Genomic DNA, 18,340 nt, shown 5'->3' on the forward strand with positions numbered 1-18,340 from the left:
ACAATCTAGAAAAGTGTTTTACAGAAAATAAAGAGGAAAAAAAACTATTTAAAAAGAGTGAATCAAATTACTAAGAGCACAGGTTTGATTGGCACGTCTCCACTTACTGTTCAACTGGTAGAGGTTCCTTTGCTGCTTCTGCAAGCTCCTTCTGCAGCCGGGCCTGTCGCCTCCTATAAAGAAAAAGCCCATTATTTACGTCTCCTTAAAGAAAGCATGAGGCTTCGGCTCTCAGCAAACTCGCTCTGATGACACATCTGGATGTATGGTGCATTCAAAATAACACAGCCTGGGGCAAAGACACCCAAAGTCCCAAACCCACGCGGGTAACTTCAGCGAGGATCCCCATTACCAAGGACTTCAGAGCAAAGCCTGGAGGGTTGTTACTAGAGAAACCAGTGAAGCCACAGGGCAGAAAACTGCCCGTGGGACCCAGGGCCTCTCAGGAGAGAAAGGCCCCTCCGGTATATCCAGGGTTAGTTTTCTTAGCAGTCTCACACTCACATACTAAGAGCATGAATAGTGGCTAAGATTTACTTAGAACTTACTTGTGCCTGGCTTGGTTTTATTTTACAGGTTTTAACTCATTTAATCCTCATAATAAGGATGCGAGGTTAAGTGCTATTATTCCCATTTTACAGATGAGGACACTAACACTCCTAAGCCATCAAAATGTACACAGTTTCAATTCACTAGGACTGGACACAGCCGTCTACACCACGGCGTGGTCAACAGTCACCTCCACTCTCAGAACCATTTCTGTCTCTCCTTCCCAAGTCCTCAATGCAGGCGCTCCCGAACTATTCCCTTGTCCCCATTCTCTCTTCTGTGGCAAGTTCATCTGTTTTACCCTCTCTGTGGAGGGCCCCCGACCCAGAACTCTAGCACTGCTACCGTTTCCCCGAAAATAAGACCTAGCCGGACCATCAGCTCTAATGTGTCTTTTGGAGCAAAAATTAATATAAGACCCGGTATTATATTATAGTAAAATAAAACTGGGTCTTATATTAATTTTTGCTCCAAAAGATGCTTTAGAACTGATGGCCCGGCTAGGTCTTATTTTCGGGGAAACGGTACTGAGCTCATCAAGAATACTGCTGGCATTTAAGCTTCTACCACAATGAGTTCTCAAAACGAGAAAAGTCCCCCAGATCACATTATCAGAATCTTGGGAAGGGAAGAGGCTGTAAGTTGAAAAAGTGTATTACCATCTTAATTTTATACCTGAAAGATGAAAAGTGAGTTTTACAGGATAAATGACAAAAAAATCCAGTTTGACAAATTCTTCTAGCTGGAACACACCCTGTGAACTGTCTCTGAGGGAAAGCAGCACCTCGGTGTGGGTGTGTAACACTCCTCTACAGGAAGGGACCTATCGGGGGGGTGGGTGTGGTTAAAGGACAGACCTGGGGTCACAGGGAGAAGGAAATGCTGCACCCAGCCTTCATTAGAACAGCTTACAGGAAATGACCTTCGTTTGAGTTCAAATATTCCATAGCAGCCACCATGCCTGACTGGGGACATACCTTGGCCTAGTGAGCGACGCAGAACATAAACAGCTGTTTCAAAACAGTATGCCGTGCTGTGACCCAGATAACCAAAAGCTGCTAGGAGGAGGGGGACTGGCCCGAAGGGGTAAGCTTCTTCAGTGGAGGAACTACCTGAGGAAAGGAATGAAAAGAATCCCCAGACCCCACATATGCAATCAGATGGTGACACATCCGCTGCACATCCCCAGGAGAACATTCCAGAGGAAGGAACAAGAGCAGACATGGTGCCTCACAGCACATTTTCCTGCGGAAGTGTGTGTATTCTCCTGTGCACTGGGAGGCTGCAGGGCTCTTCTCAGCGTAAGCACAGGCCTGCCCACTCTCCCTCCAGGAGGTTCTCCACAGGCAGCATGACGACTTCCGGTAACCTTGGTGTCTTCACTACCCTTAAGCTGCCTAAGAGCACCATGGCATAAGTCAAGCTATTTTAAAGTAAACGCGAGACAGGAAGAATATAAAAAGGACAGCTCATTTTTTCTTAATACAGTAGAAACTTAAGCAAGTTAGAAAACATAGAAAAGTAAAAAGAAAACAAGAACCATATCAGACCAGTCAAATTAAATATTACAATATAATCCCTTCCTTCTAATTTATTCAAAATTTGGATCACGCTGTGTAAAAAGAATGTCTATGCTATTTTCAGTTATGTTAATTTTATGCATTTTCTCATGTCACTAAGTATCTTTAAAACATCTATTTGTAAATAACATTGTAAAATGCCACTGTATGAAAACATCACAATTTATTTATCCCTTGAGCGATATACTGCTTTTTCACCACTATAAATAATGTGCTATCACAAAATAGTATCTGTAAGGGCAGCCGGATGGCTCAGGTGGTTAGAGTGCGAGCTCTCAACAAAAAGGTTGCCGGTTCGATTCCTGCATGGGATGGTGGCTGCACCCCCTGCAACTAAAGGATTGAAAACAGCGACTGGACTTGGAGCTGAGCTGTGTCCTCCACAACTAGATTGAAGGACATCGACTTGAAGCTGATGGGCTTGAAGCTGGAGAAACACTGTTCCCCAATATTCCCCAATAAAAATTAAAAAAAAAAAAAACACAACAAAATAACATCTGAGAACAAGTCTCGTGACTTCCTTAAGTTGAAGTCCAACAAGTGGAAGTTTTAGGCTCCCAGTCTCTCCCAAGTGCCCTACCAGCTGTAGAAACAGGCTTTCCATGGGCACCCTTTTCATCTGCCTCCCAAACCTTTTTGCCAATTTACTGCCCACATCCACTTCTTTTATGAACTACCTATGCTTTCCATCCATCTGTTTGAGTGCTCACGTATTCCTTACAGACTCTACATTGAAAATACTGATTTGATAAGAGCACATCCTCGTTGACTGTTTTAGTGTTCTCTGATGTTGAGAAATAAAAATTTTATAGTCCCTCATTTCCATTCCTTTCAATGTTTAGAAAGTCCTCCAGTACTTGTATTTAGGAATTTTTCATAAAATAAACAGCAGTCACTTTTTCTTACTTCTACCTTATGGTTTCAGTTTTTACAGACTTTGAAATCTATTTGGTATGTTACTTGGCAGGGTTAGTGTTTATTAAGCCTCATTATTTTCATTTATTCATTTTCTTAGGTAACTGCAATAATCTTTTCAAATTCTAAACTACTGATGTGGGGATTTAAAATCACGTTCTAATCTCTGTTGAACTCTTATTACTAGTTTCTCAACCAATTTTCTTAGGTTTTTCTAGGTGGATAACCACAAACTGTCCCCAACTTCTCTGCAGAGGCCCTGCATTCGCTGTCCTAGGCGGCTGGATGGCCAAAACATCACTTAGTTGAGAGAGGGCCCTTCCTTCTTCTGTTTCTGGTTTTGATGGGCACGCATGTAGCACAGCGGACCCTCACCATGAAGGTACAGCCTCGGGGATTTTCATCACACAAAATGTCCCTCCACTGAGACTACCCCTAGTGTCGGGGGTGGGCGGAGGCTTTCCTGTTGTTGGGCCGCAGTGAATTTTTTAAAAAGTACCAATGAATCTAATTTAAGAATTTCACACCTGTATGCGCGTGAGGGTGGACTACTGTCCTCTTGTATCAGAATTTTTGGTATGGGTCTGAATAATTTTATAAAAATGGGGGTGGCTGGGTGGGAGGAATTTCAATCTTTTTCTAATTCTGGTTTAATTTATACTGCTCAAGAATTACTTTTCTCCCCGAAACGCTGAAAGAATTCACTGGCTAAAATAGCATGGGTTTGCCCAGCTGCAAAAGTCTTCTTATAAATGCAGATCTCTATATCCACCATTGCTATTTCTAATTTTGTTAAGTGTTTTCCGGTTCGCCCCCTCCCCTCACCCTGTGGTTAGAGATGCCAGGTTTGTTTCTTTTTTTTCATAGACCTGGGTTCTACTTTACAAGAAAAGGAAACCACCAACTGCGGACTGATCTCCCACCTTGAATCCTTTTCATTCTCTGCATTGAGGCGATTGGCTTCCTGGGCTTTCTCGGCCATCCACCTGGTGACCAGCTCCTGGTTCTCCTCCGAAGTTTTCCTCAGTTTCTCCTCCAACGCAGTGAAAGTGATCTGCAGGGCGTCATATTCATCCTTCAGGGTCTGGTTGGCTCTTTCAAGGTCCTGCAGCTTACTGCGTAGTTCTTGGCACTCCGTCTCCAGGTCAGAGATAGTCTGCAAGCATTCTGCAATTCTGAAAGCATGACATGCAGGAGGAATGGTGCCGTGCAGAAGCCCTGCACCGGGGCCAGAGTACCTGGCCAGGTGCTCGAGCTGTGTGAGCCCGGGCACCAGCAATGACCTCGGCCATCACACCAGGTACCACGCGCAGACTTCCCGGTTATTGCCCCTCACTTAGCCGAGCCCAGCTGTACTCTGTAACCCCATTAGGAGAGAATGCACCCAGGGTACAAGTCATCTAGACTACAATGACTAGTTAAAGGCTGTTTCAGAAGAGCAGGATTGGAAAAAAGGGGGAACTTTCGGTGCTTAAATACAGTGGTTAACGGGGGCTTAAAAGGAGGCTGGAAATCCTGTGTCTTCATTCCATCAGCTCTATCACTGAGCAGAAGTCCTGAGCAAGCCTTCCACCTTTCCAAGCCTTTCAGGATCCCTCTCTGCATATTAAGGAAAAAGGCACAGATAAACCCAGGCTCCCTTCCAGCTCAAAGGTCCTAGATTTGGAGCCCCTCTTTATCTTCTCCCTGATCGAGAATAATCCTGCCCACAAACTCACCCCTGTTCCCAAGGGCCACACACTCGGTATCTTGGCCCCATCTCCACCACAGAAGATACCAGCTCCCATATGCAGAGGCCACGGGAGAACTCTGAACGCCTCTGGACACTAGCCAGGGCCAAGGTTACTTCCCAGGGGTATGCTGGGAACCTGCAAGACTGAAGGCACTGTTCTTGCCTTTCCCGTCCTTAGAGCGGGACGGATCCCAGGCTACGCACCATAGGAAAGCAACTCTCGCTGAGCCCAGTGTGGCGAGCATGTGCCACCGATCACCACTGGCCCTGCTCACAGCAGCACAGTAAATAAGAGTGACCCCACGATAGTCCCAAAGGGGGTGTTCTCTCTACTCACTTTGCTTCATTCATCTGCATCTCCCTGTCCTTCTGCTGCATTTGGTTATTCAGGTCAATCACCAACTGAGCTAACTGGGAGAAAGAAGAACACTTTCATAAATGAGAGTTTTTAGGACCCCAGCTGAAAACTAATAGTGGTTTTAATTTTTAAGAAAAGGTGCCTGCAGGGTTGGGCCACGGCAAGAAGAAACGAGCGAGGCGGCAGAGAGGAGCTGAAGGGCCTACGGGGGTGCTCATGGGAACAGGGTGTGCTGATCCCCACTGACGGCAGCCTTGGATGGATGAGAAGAGTTCCAGATGACTGCCAGGTCCTGCTGAGGGCACCTGTCTACCCCTCCACCCAGCCACCTTTTCAGACTCCTCAGCTGATAAAATGATCAATTCAGCTAATTTGTAAAATATATTTTTTCATAATTTGCCATTCCATCACCATCAAGAGTAAATACAGCCCAGGACTTGGTTATAACGATTTTTTTCCTCAAATAGCAGGGTTCACTCTCAAAAGTTTTTTTTTTAAATTTCTTTATTGAGGTAACACTGGTGTATGACATTATAGAAGTTTCAGGTGTGCAACATTACATGTAATCTGACAACTGTATGTGCTGCGTTGTGCTCACCAGCAAGGCTAGTTTCCATCCGTCACCATACAACTGAACCCCTTTACCCGTTTCACCCTTGCTCCACCCCCTTCCTCTCGTCTGCCTCTCTGAGTTCTCTCAAAAGCTTTGTGAAGGTATCAGTAAGACCTTCAATGGACCAAACAGCGGGCTTGTTTCCTTTAAAGTTTCTCCACTTATACTTTTCATGCCATCTTGGAACATGACGACGGGGTAGTTATGTCAATGGCGTGCCCCCTTGCTGATGGAGGCAGAGACCTTTCCCACTGATGGAGGCAGAGACCAAAGAGCTGGTGATGCCACATGTAGCCAGAACGGCTGCAAATTCCAGCAGAAGTCCTGCACGCCCGTCCTCCCTACCCTAAGACCCAGACAGAGCAGAAGACAGCTGAGGAGAGCAGTTATCTTTACCTCCCCACGTTTCTTGTGCAATTCAGTCAGTTCTTCCTGGTGTTTCATCCTGAGCTGGGCCATTTCTTGTAGCTGACTCTCATTCCATGCACCATCATGTCCAGGACTAAACCCCCAAACCAGGCAGGTGAGAATGAAAAGGAGAGAAAAAAAAAATCAGACCCAAGCCTCTTTAATCAGGCAGTGGAACAGTAACTTCCGAATTTCAAACCTGTACACGGCAACACCGCCAATAAAGCATGAAGTAGAAAGTAGGAGACATGAGACACTTGAATGAAGGGTAGGCTCCAGAATGAAGTTTAGGTAAACACGGCGGAGGTAAGACGGCCCCTCGCGGACCAGTATGTGATCGCCTGTCGCGTGCCAGGCACTGCTCTTGGAGCTGGGGGAAGGCGGGGCACACAAAGCTGACGATCAGTTAAGAGCAGACACACACCAAACAAGTAACTGTATGAAGCCAGGAGGTCACAGATGTGCTGTGAAGAAAATCGAAGCAGGTAAGGCAGGGAACAGAGTGACGGGTCCTGTTCTATGCATGTAATTAAAGAGGCTGCTCAGAGAGGTCACACACGACTGAAGCCGGGAAGGAGGTGAGGAACAAGCCATGCAGCCCCCGGGGGCTGGGCCCTCCTGAGCAGAGGGAACACCAAGTGCTGGAAAGGCCTCGCAGAGGTGACACAGATAGTGTACTCAGGGGACAGCATGACTGGAGCCCGAGGTGTAGCAGGTACAGGAGACGGACGGGTCAGGGGAAGTAGGGGGTCATGCAAAGCCTCGTAGGCTTTTACTAGATGTGACGGGAAGCCATTGGAGGATTTTCAGCAGAGGAAAGACTTGTTTTAAAAGCATCGCTATAGTTGCTGGTTGGAGAGCAGACTGCAGGGGGTGGGGATCAAGGGTAGAAACAGGAGACCAGCTAGCAATTATGATACAGTTCCTGCTCGAGACAGTACAGCTAAGAAGACGGCAGCAGTGGCGGTGCTGAGATGTGGTCACGTCCTAGCTAGATCCATTCAAGAGAGATGATAGGATTTGCCTTTGCACTGGATGTGGGGTATGCGAGATACTCCAAGGTTTTTGACCTGAGCAACTGAGAAAATGTAGGTGTCACCTACTAAGATGGGAAGGACTACGGGAGGACAAGACGTGGCGGAGGGCTGAAGAGTTTGGTTTGGACATCCAAGCGGGTATGTCAAGTGGAAATTGGGTATTAGAGCCTGAACTTCAAGAAAAGAGGTGTAAGCTGGAGGCTGACATGTAGAAGCTGTAAGCAGACAGATGTATCTGAAACCACGGGATTGAGTTCAGATTGCTTTCAGAATCAATGTAGTTTGGGGAACTCTGCAGGTGTCTGCAGACTATCTCAGAAATAGCAGTAAGTGACTAGAACAATGGATTTATAGTTCAGGACAGAGGTCTTGGCTGGAGCCTCAGATGTGAATTATCGGACTATAGTGAGTAGCTGAAACCATCACCCAGGAAAAGCACATAGATGGGGAAAAGGAAGAAAGCTGGAAAACCAGGATGCCCCCACCTGAAGAGGGGGAACTGCCTCCTCCAAGACCGATAATGAAATAAAAGAGGGTAAAGGGGGGCAGCATGACGCTCCCTCCTGATCCCACCCTCCATCTCCAAAAGTGTCTTTATTACACGTTCAAGCACAGACTAATACCCCAGCCTTGGAGGCAGCCTGTGCTTCCCCAATCGTAGCACACAGAGTAGAAGCCAAGCGATGAGAAAGTGGATCGTACCTCACAGGAAACCATCCTAAATTAGGCAGAACAGTCAACAGGCCTCGGTGACTAACTGCATGTGGGGATTAAGAAGTATTTTTTTTATCAAATCTCCTTATTTTAATGCAAAGCAATGTAGAATATGCAAGGCTAGTCCCTTCCGAAAAGGAGCTGGCATTCTACAAGAGCTTCAGGAGACTAAGGCACTTGCATTTTTATTTCAGACTCTTTACAACATCCCCTCAACGGAGCTTCACTAGGTAGACAAGAGAATCGCCTAAGCGGCATGCTTAAATTCCGATTCCTGGGCCCCACGAAGACTGCTACAGGAGGCCTGAGACAGAGCCCATCGCCTGCGTTTCCAGCAGGCTCTCAGATCTGACACAGGGTTTTCAACAGTTCCGGGTCATCAGAACCACCTACAGGGTTTCTTAAAACAGGTTACTGGGCCCACTCCCAGAGTTCCTGAAACAGTAGGTCTGCGGTTGGGCCTGATACTCTCCATTTGTAACAATTTCCCAGAAGCTGCTGTCCAGGAAGCATACCTAGAAAACTACCAGAACCCACTGTTTCCAGGCTGAAGAGTTTAATTTTATGTAGTACCGTGTTTCCCCGAAATTAGGACCCAGCCGGACCATCAGCTCCAATGTGTCTTTTGGAGCAAAAATTAATGTAAGACCCGGTCTTATTTTACTGTAAGACCAGGTATAATATAATATAATATAATATATAATATATTACCGGGTCTTATATTAATTTTTGCTCCAAAAGACGCATTAGAACTGATTGTCTGGCTAGGTCTTATTTTCGGGGAAACAGGGTAAGCAAAGGGATTAAAACACTTAAGAGGGAAGTCAGGTAAGTGACATAGGTAAAGCTTTTTAAACACAGTGTGTTTTAAGATTAATTAGAGTAAGATAGGCAGGACTTAAGAGACAGAAGGCGGGAAAAGGAAACTGTTAAAACAAAAAAACCACAGGCCCAAAATGGTGTGGCTTGTGCTAAAAGCCCATGACATCAAACCTAGTTTAATATCTGACTTAACTGCAGTTAAAACATAGTGATCACTGCACTGTACACCTGAAACTGAAGCTGAAGAATAACGAATGTCAACTACAATTTTATACATGTATATAGTTACAAGAAGCGGAGTACAGCATTAGGAATAGAGGCAGTGGAAATGTAAGGGCTGTGTGCGATGTCAGAGGGTAGTGGATGGGAGGAGGGGGATATCACTGTGTGAGGGATATAAATGATAAATGTTTTAACTATTACATTGTTTTGTACACCTGAAACTAATTTAAAAAAAAAGTTAACAAAAAACAAAAATAATCTGCCCAAAACATAACCAAGCAGTCTGGAAGTTGCCAGTCAACACCAATGAAGTAATCTATCACGTGAGCCCTCTCCATTTCCTCCCTCTTCCCATAGAAAAGAGGTAATCTACATGAGAAAAACCCTTGGTACCAACCCTTTCTTTTCTTTTGTTAATAACTCCCCTATTCCACTTTTCTTCCGAAAAGAACCTTCCATTCTGTATAACTCCTAGTTGCTAGATGGGATGCTGCCTGATTGATGAACTGCTTAATAAATCCAATTACATCTTCAAATTTACTCAGTTAAAAATCTTTTCTTTTTTTAAAGAAAACCCCCTAGATAGCCATCTTCTGTGCCTACACTTACCACACTAGCAAACACCCCCTCAACTGGTCGCCCCCATAGACAGTTCCTAAAGAGCAGGGACTCGGGCTTAGTGGGCTCTGCCTCCCTAACGCCTGACCCACGCGGCAGGCAGACATCGAGTGCAGAAGACTGCTGCCACAGTCCAGGAATGGAAGGACACAGAGGAAACGAAGGGAGTGGTAAAATAAATGTAAACCAAGGGATCGATGCACAAAGACTGTGGGCCAACAATCAACAGGCCTGGGTGACCGACTGCACATGGGGAGGGACAAGATACCGAGGGAAAAAGGACTCACAGATGACTGGTGGAAAATCACATGCCATTAATAGAAACGAGGCAGTCAGGAGGAGAGGCCTGCTATGGACATGAGTTTGTGGGGAAGGAAGCACCTCCAATCACACTAGCTCCCCAGTGATATTCAGCCAAAATTGTCGTATTATTTACTTAAAATAAACACCTTTCCAAGTAGATGAGTTTGACTAACAGATAAAGGATATACAATACAGTCACCACGAGTGTAGCCTGGTAGAAATAAAAACATTTTAAACAAAGGTGAAATGTGTTAGGTCAGCTACAGGCACGGTCAAAGCGGCCAGGAGCCACGTCATACCCCTCTGCCAAGTCAGACCCCTCCTCGCATGACGGAAACTGGGGCCCCTGGCATTTCCCAGAAAAGGCAGCAGACTGCTGGTGTGATAAACAACTCCGGACGCAGTGCTCGCGCCCGATCTGCGCTGGGGGGACCTGCTCATCTGCCACCTCACTCAGCCAACCCCCACCCCAAAAATCGCATATATGCCTCCCTCACTCTGCCCTGGGCTCGACTTCACCGGACCTGTGAACCTCGCCCGGGAGCGGAGAATAAAGCACTCACTTTTCTCAACCCGCCTGACTCTCTTGGCCTCATTATCTCGCCACAAGCCTTACAAAATGGCATTCACTACACCTAAAATAGGCCACAGCACTACAATAATTTCAACACTACCGAAGGCCTTCCAGGACCCCAGCCAGGTACCATCTCCTGGACTGTTATTAAGCAAGGATGGAGCTCTGGTCTGCCAGGAGGCCATCCGCCAGCTGAGGAAACATGGATGGCAGGCAGTTTCACAGAAGATTCAGCTATAGGAGTAAACAACTTAAGCTACACCGAGCATTCTGGGATTTTTAAAGTCCTAAATTACTGTCAACTTTGTTCTTAAAATTGCTAAGTGTTAACTGATATGCAAATAAGAATGGATTTCAGAGCAAGGGTACTGTTCTGATACAAGCAATCAAATACACAAACATGAACATATGGAAAAAGGAGACAATAGGACTCTAGAATGATGCCATTTAAGTTACTCTGTGAAGTATGGCTTTCATGTTTTTTGAACCATGCCTCTCAAAAAGAAATACTTTTTAAGAATAATCCAAGTAAACACATCAACCCCCACTGTGAACACATACATGCATATTTAACGAGCCAATATTTACTCTTCCTATTAAAATGCAGGTTTTTTCCTAATCTTTCTTTAAAACAAGAAAGATTCTTATTGCAATCTGCTAGCTTAATTTCATAATTTACTAAAATATGTTGAAAAACACTGAACTGAAAAAAGGATCAAACAGACCTGTATTGTATAAAAAGCAACTTACGGCAATCCTGTATTAACAAGATCTGTGTAAATCCGCTCAAGAATGCTTGTCTGATTATCTAGAAAAAGGAACTCCGATAGGCTGGAGGAGAAACTGGCCTAGGTACCCACCTCAAGCAATTTCTCTAGCTTACAGCCTCTTACTAATGATAACCCTTCTAGGTCGGTAGGTAAGTACCTTTAAAAACATTATTTTAGTTATTTGGCTTCATAAGTTCTTATTTGAAAGGAGCTGACAAAAACTGGAACACAGAAACAGTACTTGGTTTGCTTCTAAATCAGAGACGTGACAACTGAACTGAGGCAAATTTCAATTAAGGAGGAGACACAAATAATACAAGATAGTTTCAAAATACCTTATCTCGTGCCTGTTTGGTATGTCCGGCTTTTCAGCTTGTAGCTTCTGGGCCAGCACTGAATGAAGATCTGACTTTTCCAGCAACTTGTTATCTATCAAAAAAAAAAAAAAAAAAAAAAAAAAAGAGAAAGAGAGAGAAATTGAGTTATTTATTATAATTTACATATACTTTATTACTACTTAATGTCTTACAAAGATTTGGACCAAAAAAATAAATAAATAACCAGACGATGACTGGGTATCTTTCACTTTTATTAGGTATCCAAGTTACCCGGTACTGTACTTTGTCACCGATTACAGCAATCATCCCAAATCCAGGAGCACACACTGCTTAGATGCTTCTGGGCCTAAGCAAGGACAGCCCAGCCAGGAACCTGTGGATACGATCCTGCAAGAATGTCTATTATTCAATCCATATTTATTTCACAACCTTAGTATAAATGACTTTATAATCTATTATATCTATGTATCTATTATAATCTATACATAACGTATTATATGTATTATAATCTATACGTAATCTATTATATCTATACGTACACATTTATTAAACTGTTGGGCAATTATTTTTTTAAGAAAAAAGAATGTCCCCCCCAATTAACAGCTGAAAATGCTTTCTACTCCCACAAGTTACCTATTTCTACCTCAGGAGCAAGAGGTAAGAAACATACCAAAACACAATGAAAAAATGAAATGCTACACACCTCTAAGTAATACAGAACTTTACCTTATTATTACATTTGGAAATTTGTTTTTTTGATCAGGGCACAAGGGATACAAATACAAATGAGGGCCCCTGACCCCGAGGAACTCCAGTGTAATGGGGAGGAGGAATGAAGTATAAAAAGGAAGAGAGAAGAGCGACCCTTTTCTCCTTTTCTCTGATGGCTTCACAGGTGAAGACGACACAGTCAGGAAGGAGGACTAGCAGAGTTGTCTGGTAATAACAGTTGGAGCCAACACGTGAAAGGGCACGATGAGAAATTCAGACCTTTTCTTACTGGCAATGGTGAAATAACTGCTTTTAAAAGCAGGCAGTGATGTGATCAGATATTTATTAGTAAGAAGTCAAAGATCATTCTGAGGTTCCTTCCTTGCCCAGGCAACTGGGTGGTAGATGCTAATGCGTCAGTGAACACAGCAACAGCGAGCTTACGGGAGAAAATGAGCTCTTTCCGAATGTAATAAATGTGACAGGGAGCATGGTGCAGGAATTCAAAAGAAAAGCCAGGGCTAAAAATGACATGTAGTGAAGAATGACCGGCAAAAAAGGGGGCCAGCTAAATCAGATGTGGGGGGATACACTAAGAAGAACAAGAAAGTGACCCAAAAAGTCTGAGATTAGAACTGCTCAAGAACAAAATTTTAATAGGTTTACGCTAGTGACTATTCCTGTTAGAAGAGCTTACTTCTTCTCTTAAAGAGTCTTGATTATCTGAAAATGGGATTCCTGGGCAGAAACAGAAACATTCTCTTCATCTATTTAATGAACGAGCCCAGAACAGGGAAGTGGTTCCAACCTTGGAAAGTCACCCGTGTCAAAGGGCTCTCACAAGACCTTCCAAATGTTACATCGGAACTGGATGCTCTGTGATAATACTAGGTCTTTCAAAGGACATGAGGCAGTAAGAGGGGTCCTTCCTAAAAGTTCCTCTCACCAAAGAGCAGGCTGGAGACAGCAGGAAGGTGTCCTCTGACCCCACAACCTCTATTCATCTTTCTCTTCAGCCTCAGAGGCAGGGACTGAGAAAGAACTGTGGGCTGATAAATAGAACTTAACTAGGAAGGCTGGCAGGAGGCATGGGGTGTTCCACAGTCAAACCGGAAGTGATCTCCCAAATGGCAATCCCTGGCTTAAAGAAAAGATTTTAACAGGCAAAGGTGGCCTTCCTCTCCTGCCCTCTCACTGCCTTTCACCCCAGGTCCCTCTCCCAGCTCCTCAGGTACGCACGACTCACCACAGCTCTTTCAAGATGTGTTCCCTCTCTAGGACTGATCTTCCCTTCCGATTTTTCTCCTTCATTCTCCCACCCCGTCAAGAGGTCCATTTTCAAAGTGCAGAAAAACATTCAAATTGTGCCAATGCGATTACAAGCACCTGCCATTTATAGACCATTATTACGTAGAGGGCTTCCAAAGCACTTACATGCACAGCCCTGTTCTTATGAGGCAGGCGGAGCACGCTTCATCCCCACTTTATAGATGCGGCAAACCAGACTCAGGAAGCCAAGTGGAAAGGTTAGTAAGGGGCCGAGTCGGACCTCCAACCCAATTTGACTTTCAATACGTACTAGCTTTTAAAGAACAAGCATTCAATAAACACCTGGAGACCCGAATTTAAGTAACCTGTGAAGGGACAGCATTTGAGTAAGAGGGGTGGCCTGTACTTCTGGCTTTCTGAAATAGCCCTGGCCTGGCCTGCTTTGAGTACATAAGGCATCCGCAACAACAGTGGCACAGCAGCTCCCGTTTCTTCCCACCCTTGTAAGAGGACGGGCTCAGCCAAAGCAAAGGAGGACCATTTCTTGGGGGACCCAAAGAGAAAAGCAAACGCAAAAGTCATGAGCCATCGAGTCTGTGTTCCAATCCGGACCCCACCATCAATCGGCTGTGCCTCACAGAGAAGTTACTTCATCTCTCTCAGCTTCCTGTGTAACAAGGGCAATAGCAGGACCTGCTTCGTAGAATTTTCAGGAAGATAACGTGAAATAACACGTGCCAAATATTTACCCCAGTACTCAAACTTATTTGCACATAACAGTTACTTGGGGAGCATCAAAAAATACCAATACCCAGGCCGCCCCCCCTGTATACTGCCGTACAGGTGGTCTGGGCGGTGTAATTTTTAAAGAAAGATCCCTAATGATTCTAACACGCAGGTAGGTTTGAGAACCACTGACTTAGCACAACCAAAATGCAATAAAGGGCAACTATTACTATGAATCTCATCGATCAACGTAACTCAAGAGACTTCTGCCACGCTTACCTCAAGGGGTACACGGAACCGCAGGACCGAAAAGTGCCCATTTCCTACCCCAAATGTGTGACCACTTATGGTACAGTCAGGGAAGGGGGTCGCTAGGAAATGCTCGTCAGAACGCAGCTAGGGGCACAGACATTTTTGCACTCAGACTGCAGTGGGGGTGGCAGGGAGAAAAACCACCTCTTTCATAGTGAAGTTTTCAATGACAGTAAAGACTACGAGGTCCCACCTGAAAAGTATGTCAAGACTCAAAATGTGTCAAAGAATACCAAGGTGGAATAAGGCCAAGCGGTCTGAGGAATCAAAGGCCAAACACTTTATCATCCTCACAAAACGACGTTAATGGCGCGAGTTAATGCCTCGTCAGCGCCCGTTTCAACAACACGAAGCCCGAAACGGGACGTTTCTGGAGCCTGCCTATTGACACAAGCACTGTGCGAGCTGCTGGGATTCACAAACAAACGTAAACGGTGCCTGCCCACGAAGAACACACAATTTAGTAGAGAAAACACCCCACAGTTACACCCAGGCATAGAGTGAAAGGAAGGAAAAGATCTAAAAAGGTAGGGGGCGTCCGAGGGTCCGGGTACCCGAGCGGGCGGCCCGCGCCGGGGGCTCAGCCTCCGGTTCTCGCTGGCGCCCCCCGTGCCCCTGCAGGACCCGTCTGCCCACCCACTCCCGGGGACCGCTCGCCGCTTACACTGCAGAATGATCTCTTCGAACGCCTGCCTCTGCAGCCGATCCCGGCGCCTCAGCTCCTCCGAGATGTGGCGCTTCCAGCGGGGGAAGTCGGCGGCGCGGAGACCCGACGACATATTGCGCGCTGTCCGGGCGCCTCACTATCGCCGATACGAGCGGGGACTGGCGGCCGCGGCCCGCAACATGAAGAGACCAGCAGGCGCTGGAAGGCCGGCGGCCCCACAGCTCACTTCCACGCACAGGCCGCCCCCGACGCCATCCGGAACGGTCTTCCGCTCCTGCCGGAAATGGTTTTGAGTAGGGCCGGAAGGCCCGCCTCCTCAACCGACGTCTTACGCCACACGCACACACGTGACCTACGCCGACGCAGGGCACTGGGTTAATGACGCCCTCCGGAGGCCGGAAGCGCTGCGGGCTGAGAGGCGGCCGCTGGGAGGCGTTGGGGCTTCACTGGTGGCTCAGCCCTGGTTGGAAAGCGGACCGGAAGGGGGCCGCTCCGCCCGCCTGCTTAAGTTTCCTTCTCCTTTACCCCTTTTATGTTTTCTTTGTTGATCTGCCTCCCTTTTCTTCATCTACTCAGTTTACAAGCAGAAGTGGGGTCCGCTCTTCACATAGTAGCTCTGTGACTGTGGAGGAGTGACAACCGCCTTAAGTCTCAAATCTGTAAAATGGGGACCGTAATGATGCCTACCTCACAGGGCTGTTATGAGGATTAAAAGGTATAACCTATGTAATGCAATTAGCACGGCCCCTGGCACATGGTGAGCCTACTTTTACCTATACACCCAGTGTCCTATCAAGGTCTGCCCGAACTGGCTGCTTTCGAGAGCCCCACTGACCTCGGAAACAGGTATTTTCATTGAAGACATAGGATGCAAAGAACAGTTAAAGTGTGAATAGATTGATGATGTTAAATCATTAGAAACCTAAAAATGACCTGCAACCTAACAGTAAATGGCGCCTTAGAAGGTAATGTAAGCAAAAGGCAGGATACAAACAAGACTTTAAAAGAGGAAAAGGACAGTTTGCCAGTAGATGTTGAAAGAGGGGAGATAGAAGACGAAGACCCTGGAGATGGTGGCGTCTGTCAATTCAATAGAACGGAAAACCACAGTCTGTAATAGAATCATCTGAGCTCCATCTGCTTTTAACAAGTTAGTGAATTTGCATGAAAATGGAACTGGACAAAGTAGGCCAGAGGAGAGGAAAGGAATGTCAAAAACTGCCTTCTCTTCCAGTGCATCTCAAGTCCAGAGGAAGATCTTTCAGAGACAGATAAGAAAGCCTTTCATCTATGGAGCCCAGCAGTAGGACAGTCAGGCTTCTAGAGCTGCCGTAAAGGATAACTTTGTTGGCAGGCAGTACTGAGTGATCTGAACTTGTGAGAAGAACCCTGGGGATCAGAAATAGAAGGGATTTCCTCACACACTGAAAAAAATGAAAAAGCAGGTTCTGAAAGTCACAGAGAATGCCTCCAAATCGTGGTACCAACCTCAAAAGACCGTAGAATCACGTCGCATCAAACCTTGACAGTTGAATATGCTAATTTTCCCGGCAAGATTTAAATTGAAATATCCCAACAAATTCACAGAACCAGCAATTGCACTTGTCGGAATTTATGCCAAGAAATATTTAGACAAATGTCCATATTGCTGTCATGTTATTGATGATAATAGTGGGAAGTTGGAAACAATCTATTATTTTCTACAATAAGAGTTAAAATACTGTATTTTGTGTTCAGAAAAATGTTCATAATAAAAGCAATGTATGGTATTAATCCAATTTTTGTAAAGTGTGTGTGTCCCTGGCTCCTCATAGGCAAAGTTTGTGGAATGAATAGCGAATATAATTTCTAAACTAAGGATTCTGAGCTGTGTCAGGTCCGCCCTTCCCTGACTCAGCAGCCTCGTCTCACGTACACTACAGTCTCATTAGGCCCTCTGATTCCCTTCTGTGCTCCCTCACTCAGCAGGGCCTTTGGACTTCCTGTGCTTCTATTGGGCACACTTCCCTTCTGAATTCCCCGAGTTAATGCCTTTGAGTTGAATCTCAGCTCAGTAGTCTCTTCCTCACAACCTTCAAATAACAGATAGACCTTCACGACTAGGTCTGATCTCTCTACTACACATGTACCCTCTTATAGTGTTGAGCACAGTTGCAGCTTCATATATATTTATATCATTACTTGATTAAGGTGTGTATCCCCCCCACTAGACTGTAAATTCCAAGACCTATGTCTATTTATGACAAACATTATAGCTCGAGCAAGAGTGTGAAACCTTTCATATATTAGGTACTCAGTAAATGTGTAATTAATGAATAGAATACATGAAAATACGTATTATCTTTGGGCAGTGGCACTGCTGGTATTTTTATTATATGTATTTTCTATATGATGTATTTTCTAATGATTATACATGATACATGTACTACGTATGCAAGAAAAACTTAACAGAAATGAACATGTATTTATTGATAAAACCATTTGTACAGCAGGATGCTAGGGTCTGTGAGAGATAACTTAAAAGCATGAACCTTCTTAAGCACAACGGGCCGGCCGTGCATTCTTCTGAGAATTTCACATTTTGTAACTTTTAATCCTCCCCACAACCCTGTTCAGTAGAGTTATTGTTAGCTACTGTTACCATCTTCATCCTCGTTTATAGATGAGGCTTCTGAGGCACAGAGAGGTTAAGTAACTTGCCTGAGGACACCAGGCTAGTTAGTGGCAAGACCTGGGTTCAAACACAGGTTGTTTGACTCTCACGTCTGTGCCTTTAACCACGGCCCTCCATTGTCCAGTCTCTATTTCAGCTGACAGTGCAGCTTGGCTCAACTAGAATACGTAAAACAGAGAATAATTTGAAAATATGTGTAATTAATTCCTAAATTAGCCAATAGTGAGGACATCCTGGTGAAAAGCAAAGTCAGTGATGCAGAGAGGCCTTACCTGTGATCCTAGGACCTTGAGGGAAATGGGTGAAGGGGGAAGGGTAATAGGAAGAAAGAGGAAGTAAGGTTGTCTGAAGATTCTGGAGCCAGATTATGACTCTTAAAGAGTTTTTATTCTGGTAAATAATGAGTATTAAAGGATTCTGCATGCTTT

General features: G+C 45.2%; 1 protein-coding gene across 3 annotated transcripts in view; it reads right to left on the bottom strand.

The window, feature by feature from the left end:
* Nucleotides 1–15,537, bottom strand: part of ATG16L1 (autophagy related 16 like 1) — a 37,994-nt gene extending 22,457 nt beyond the window's left edge. For all 3 annotated transcript variants that reach the window (XM_033112114.1, XM_033112113.1, XM_033112112.1), the window contains exons 1-6: nt 15,236–15,537; nt 11,551–11,644; nt 6,144–6,249; nt 5,114–5,187; nt 3,968–4,219; nt 108–173 (exon numbers count right to left, since the gene is read on the bottom strand). In XM_033112114.1, the coding sequence (XP_032968005.1) occupies nt 108–173; nt 3,968–4,219; nt 5,114–5,187; nt 6,144–6,249; nt 11,551–11,644; nt 15,236–15,350 (707 nt within the window). In that variant the 5' untranslated portion in view covers nt 15,351–15,537. The remainder of the gene's footprint in view (nt 1–107; nt 174–3,967; nt 4,220–5,113; nt 5,188–6,143; nt 6,250–11,550; nt 11,645–15,235) is intronic.
* Nucleotides 15,538–18,340: the final 2,803 nt, after the last annotated feature.

This window comes from Rhinolophus ferrumequinum, chromosome 8 (assembly GCF_004115265.2).
Source record: "Rhinolophus ferrumequinum isolate MPI-CBG mRhiFer1 chromosome 8, mRhiFer1_v1.p, whole genome shotgun sequence".
NCBI lineage: Eukaryota > Metazoa > Chordata > Mammalia > Chiroptera > Rhinolophidae > Rhinolophus > Rhinolophus ferrumequinum.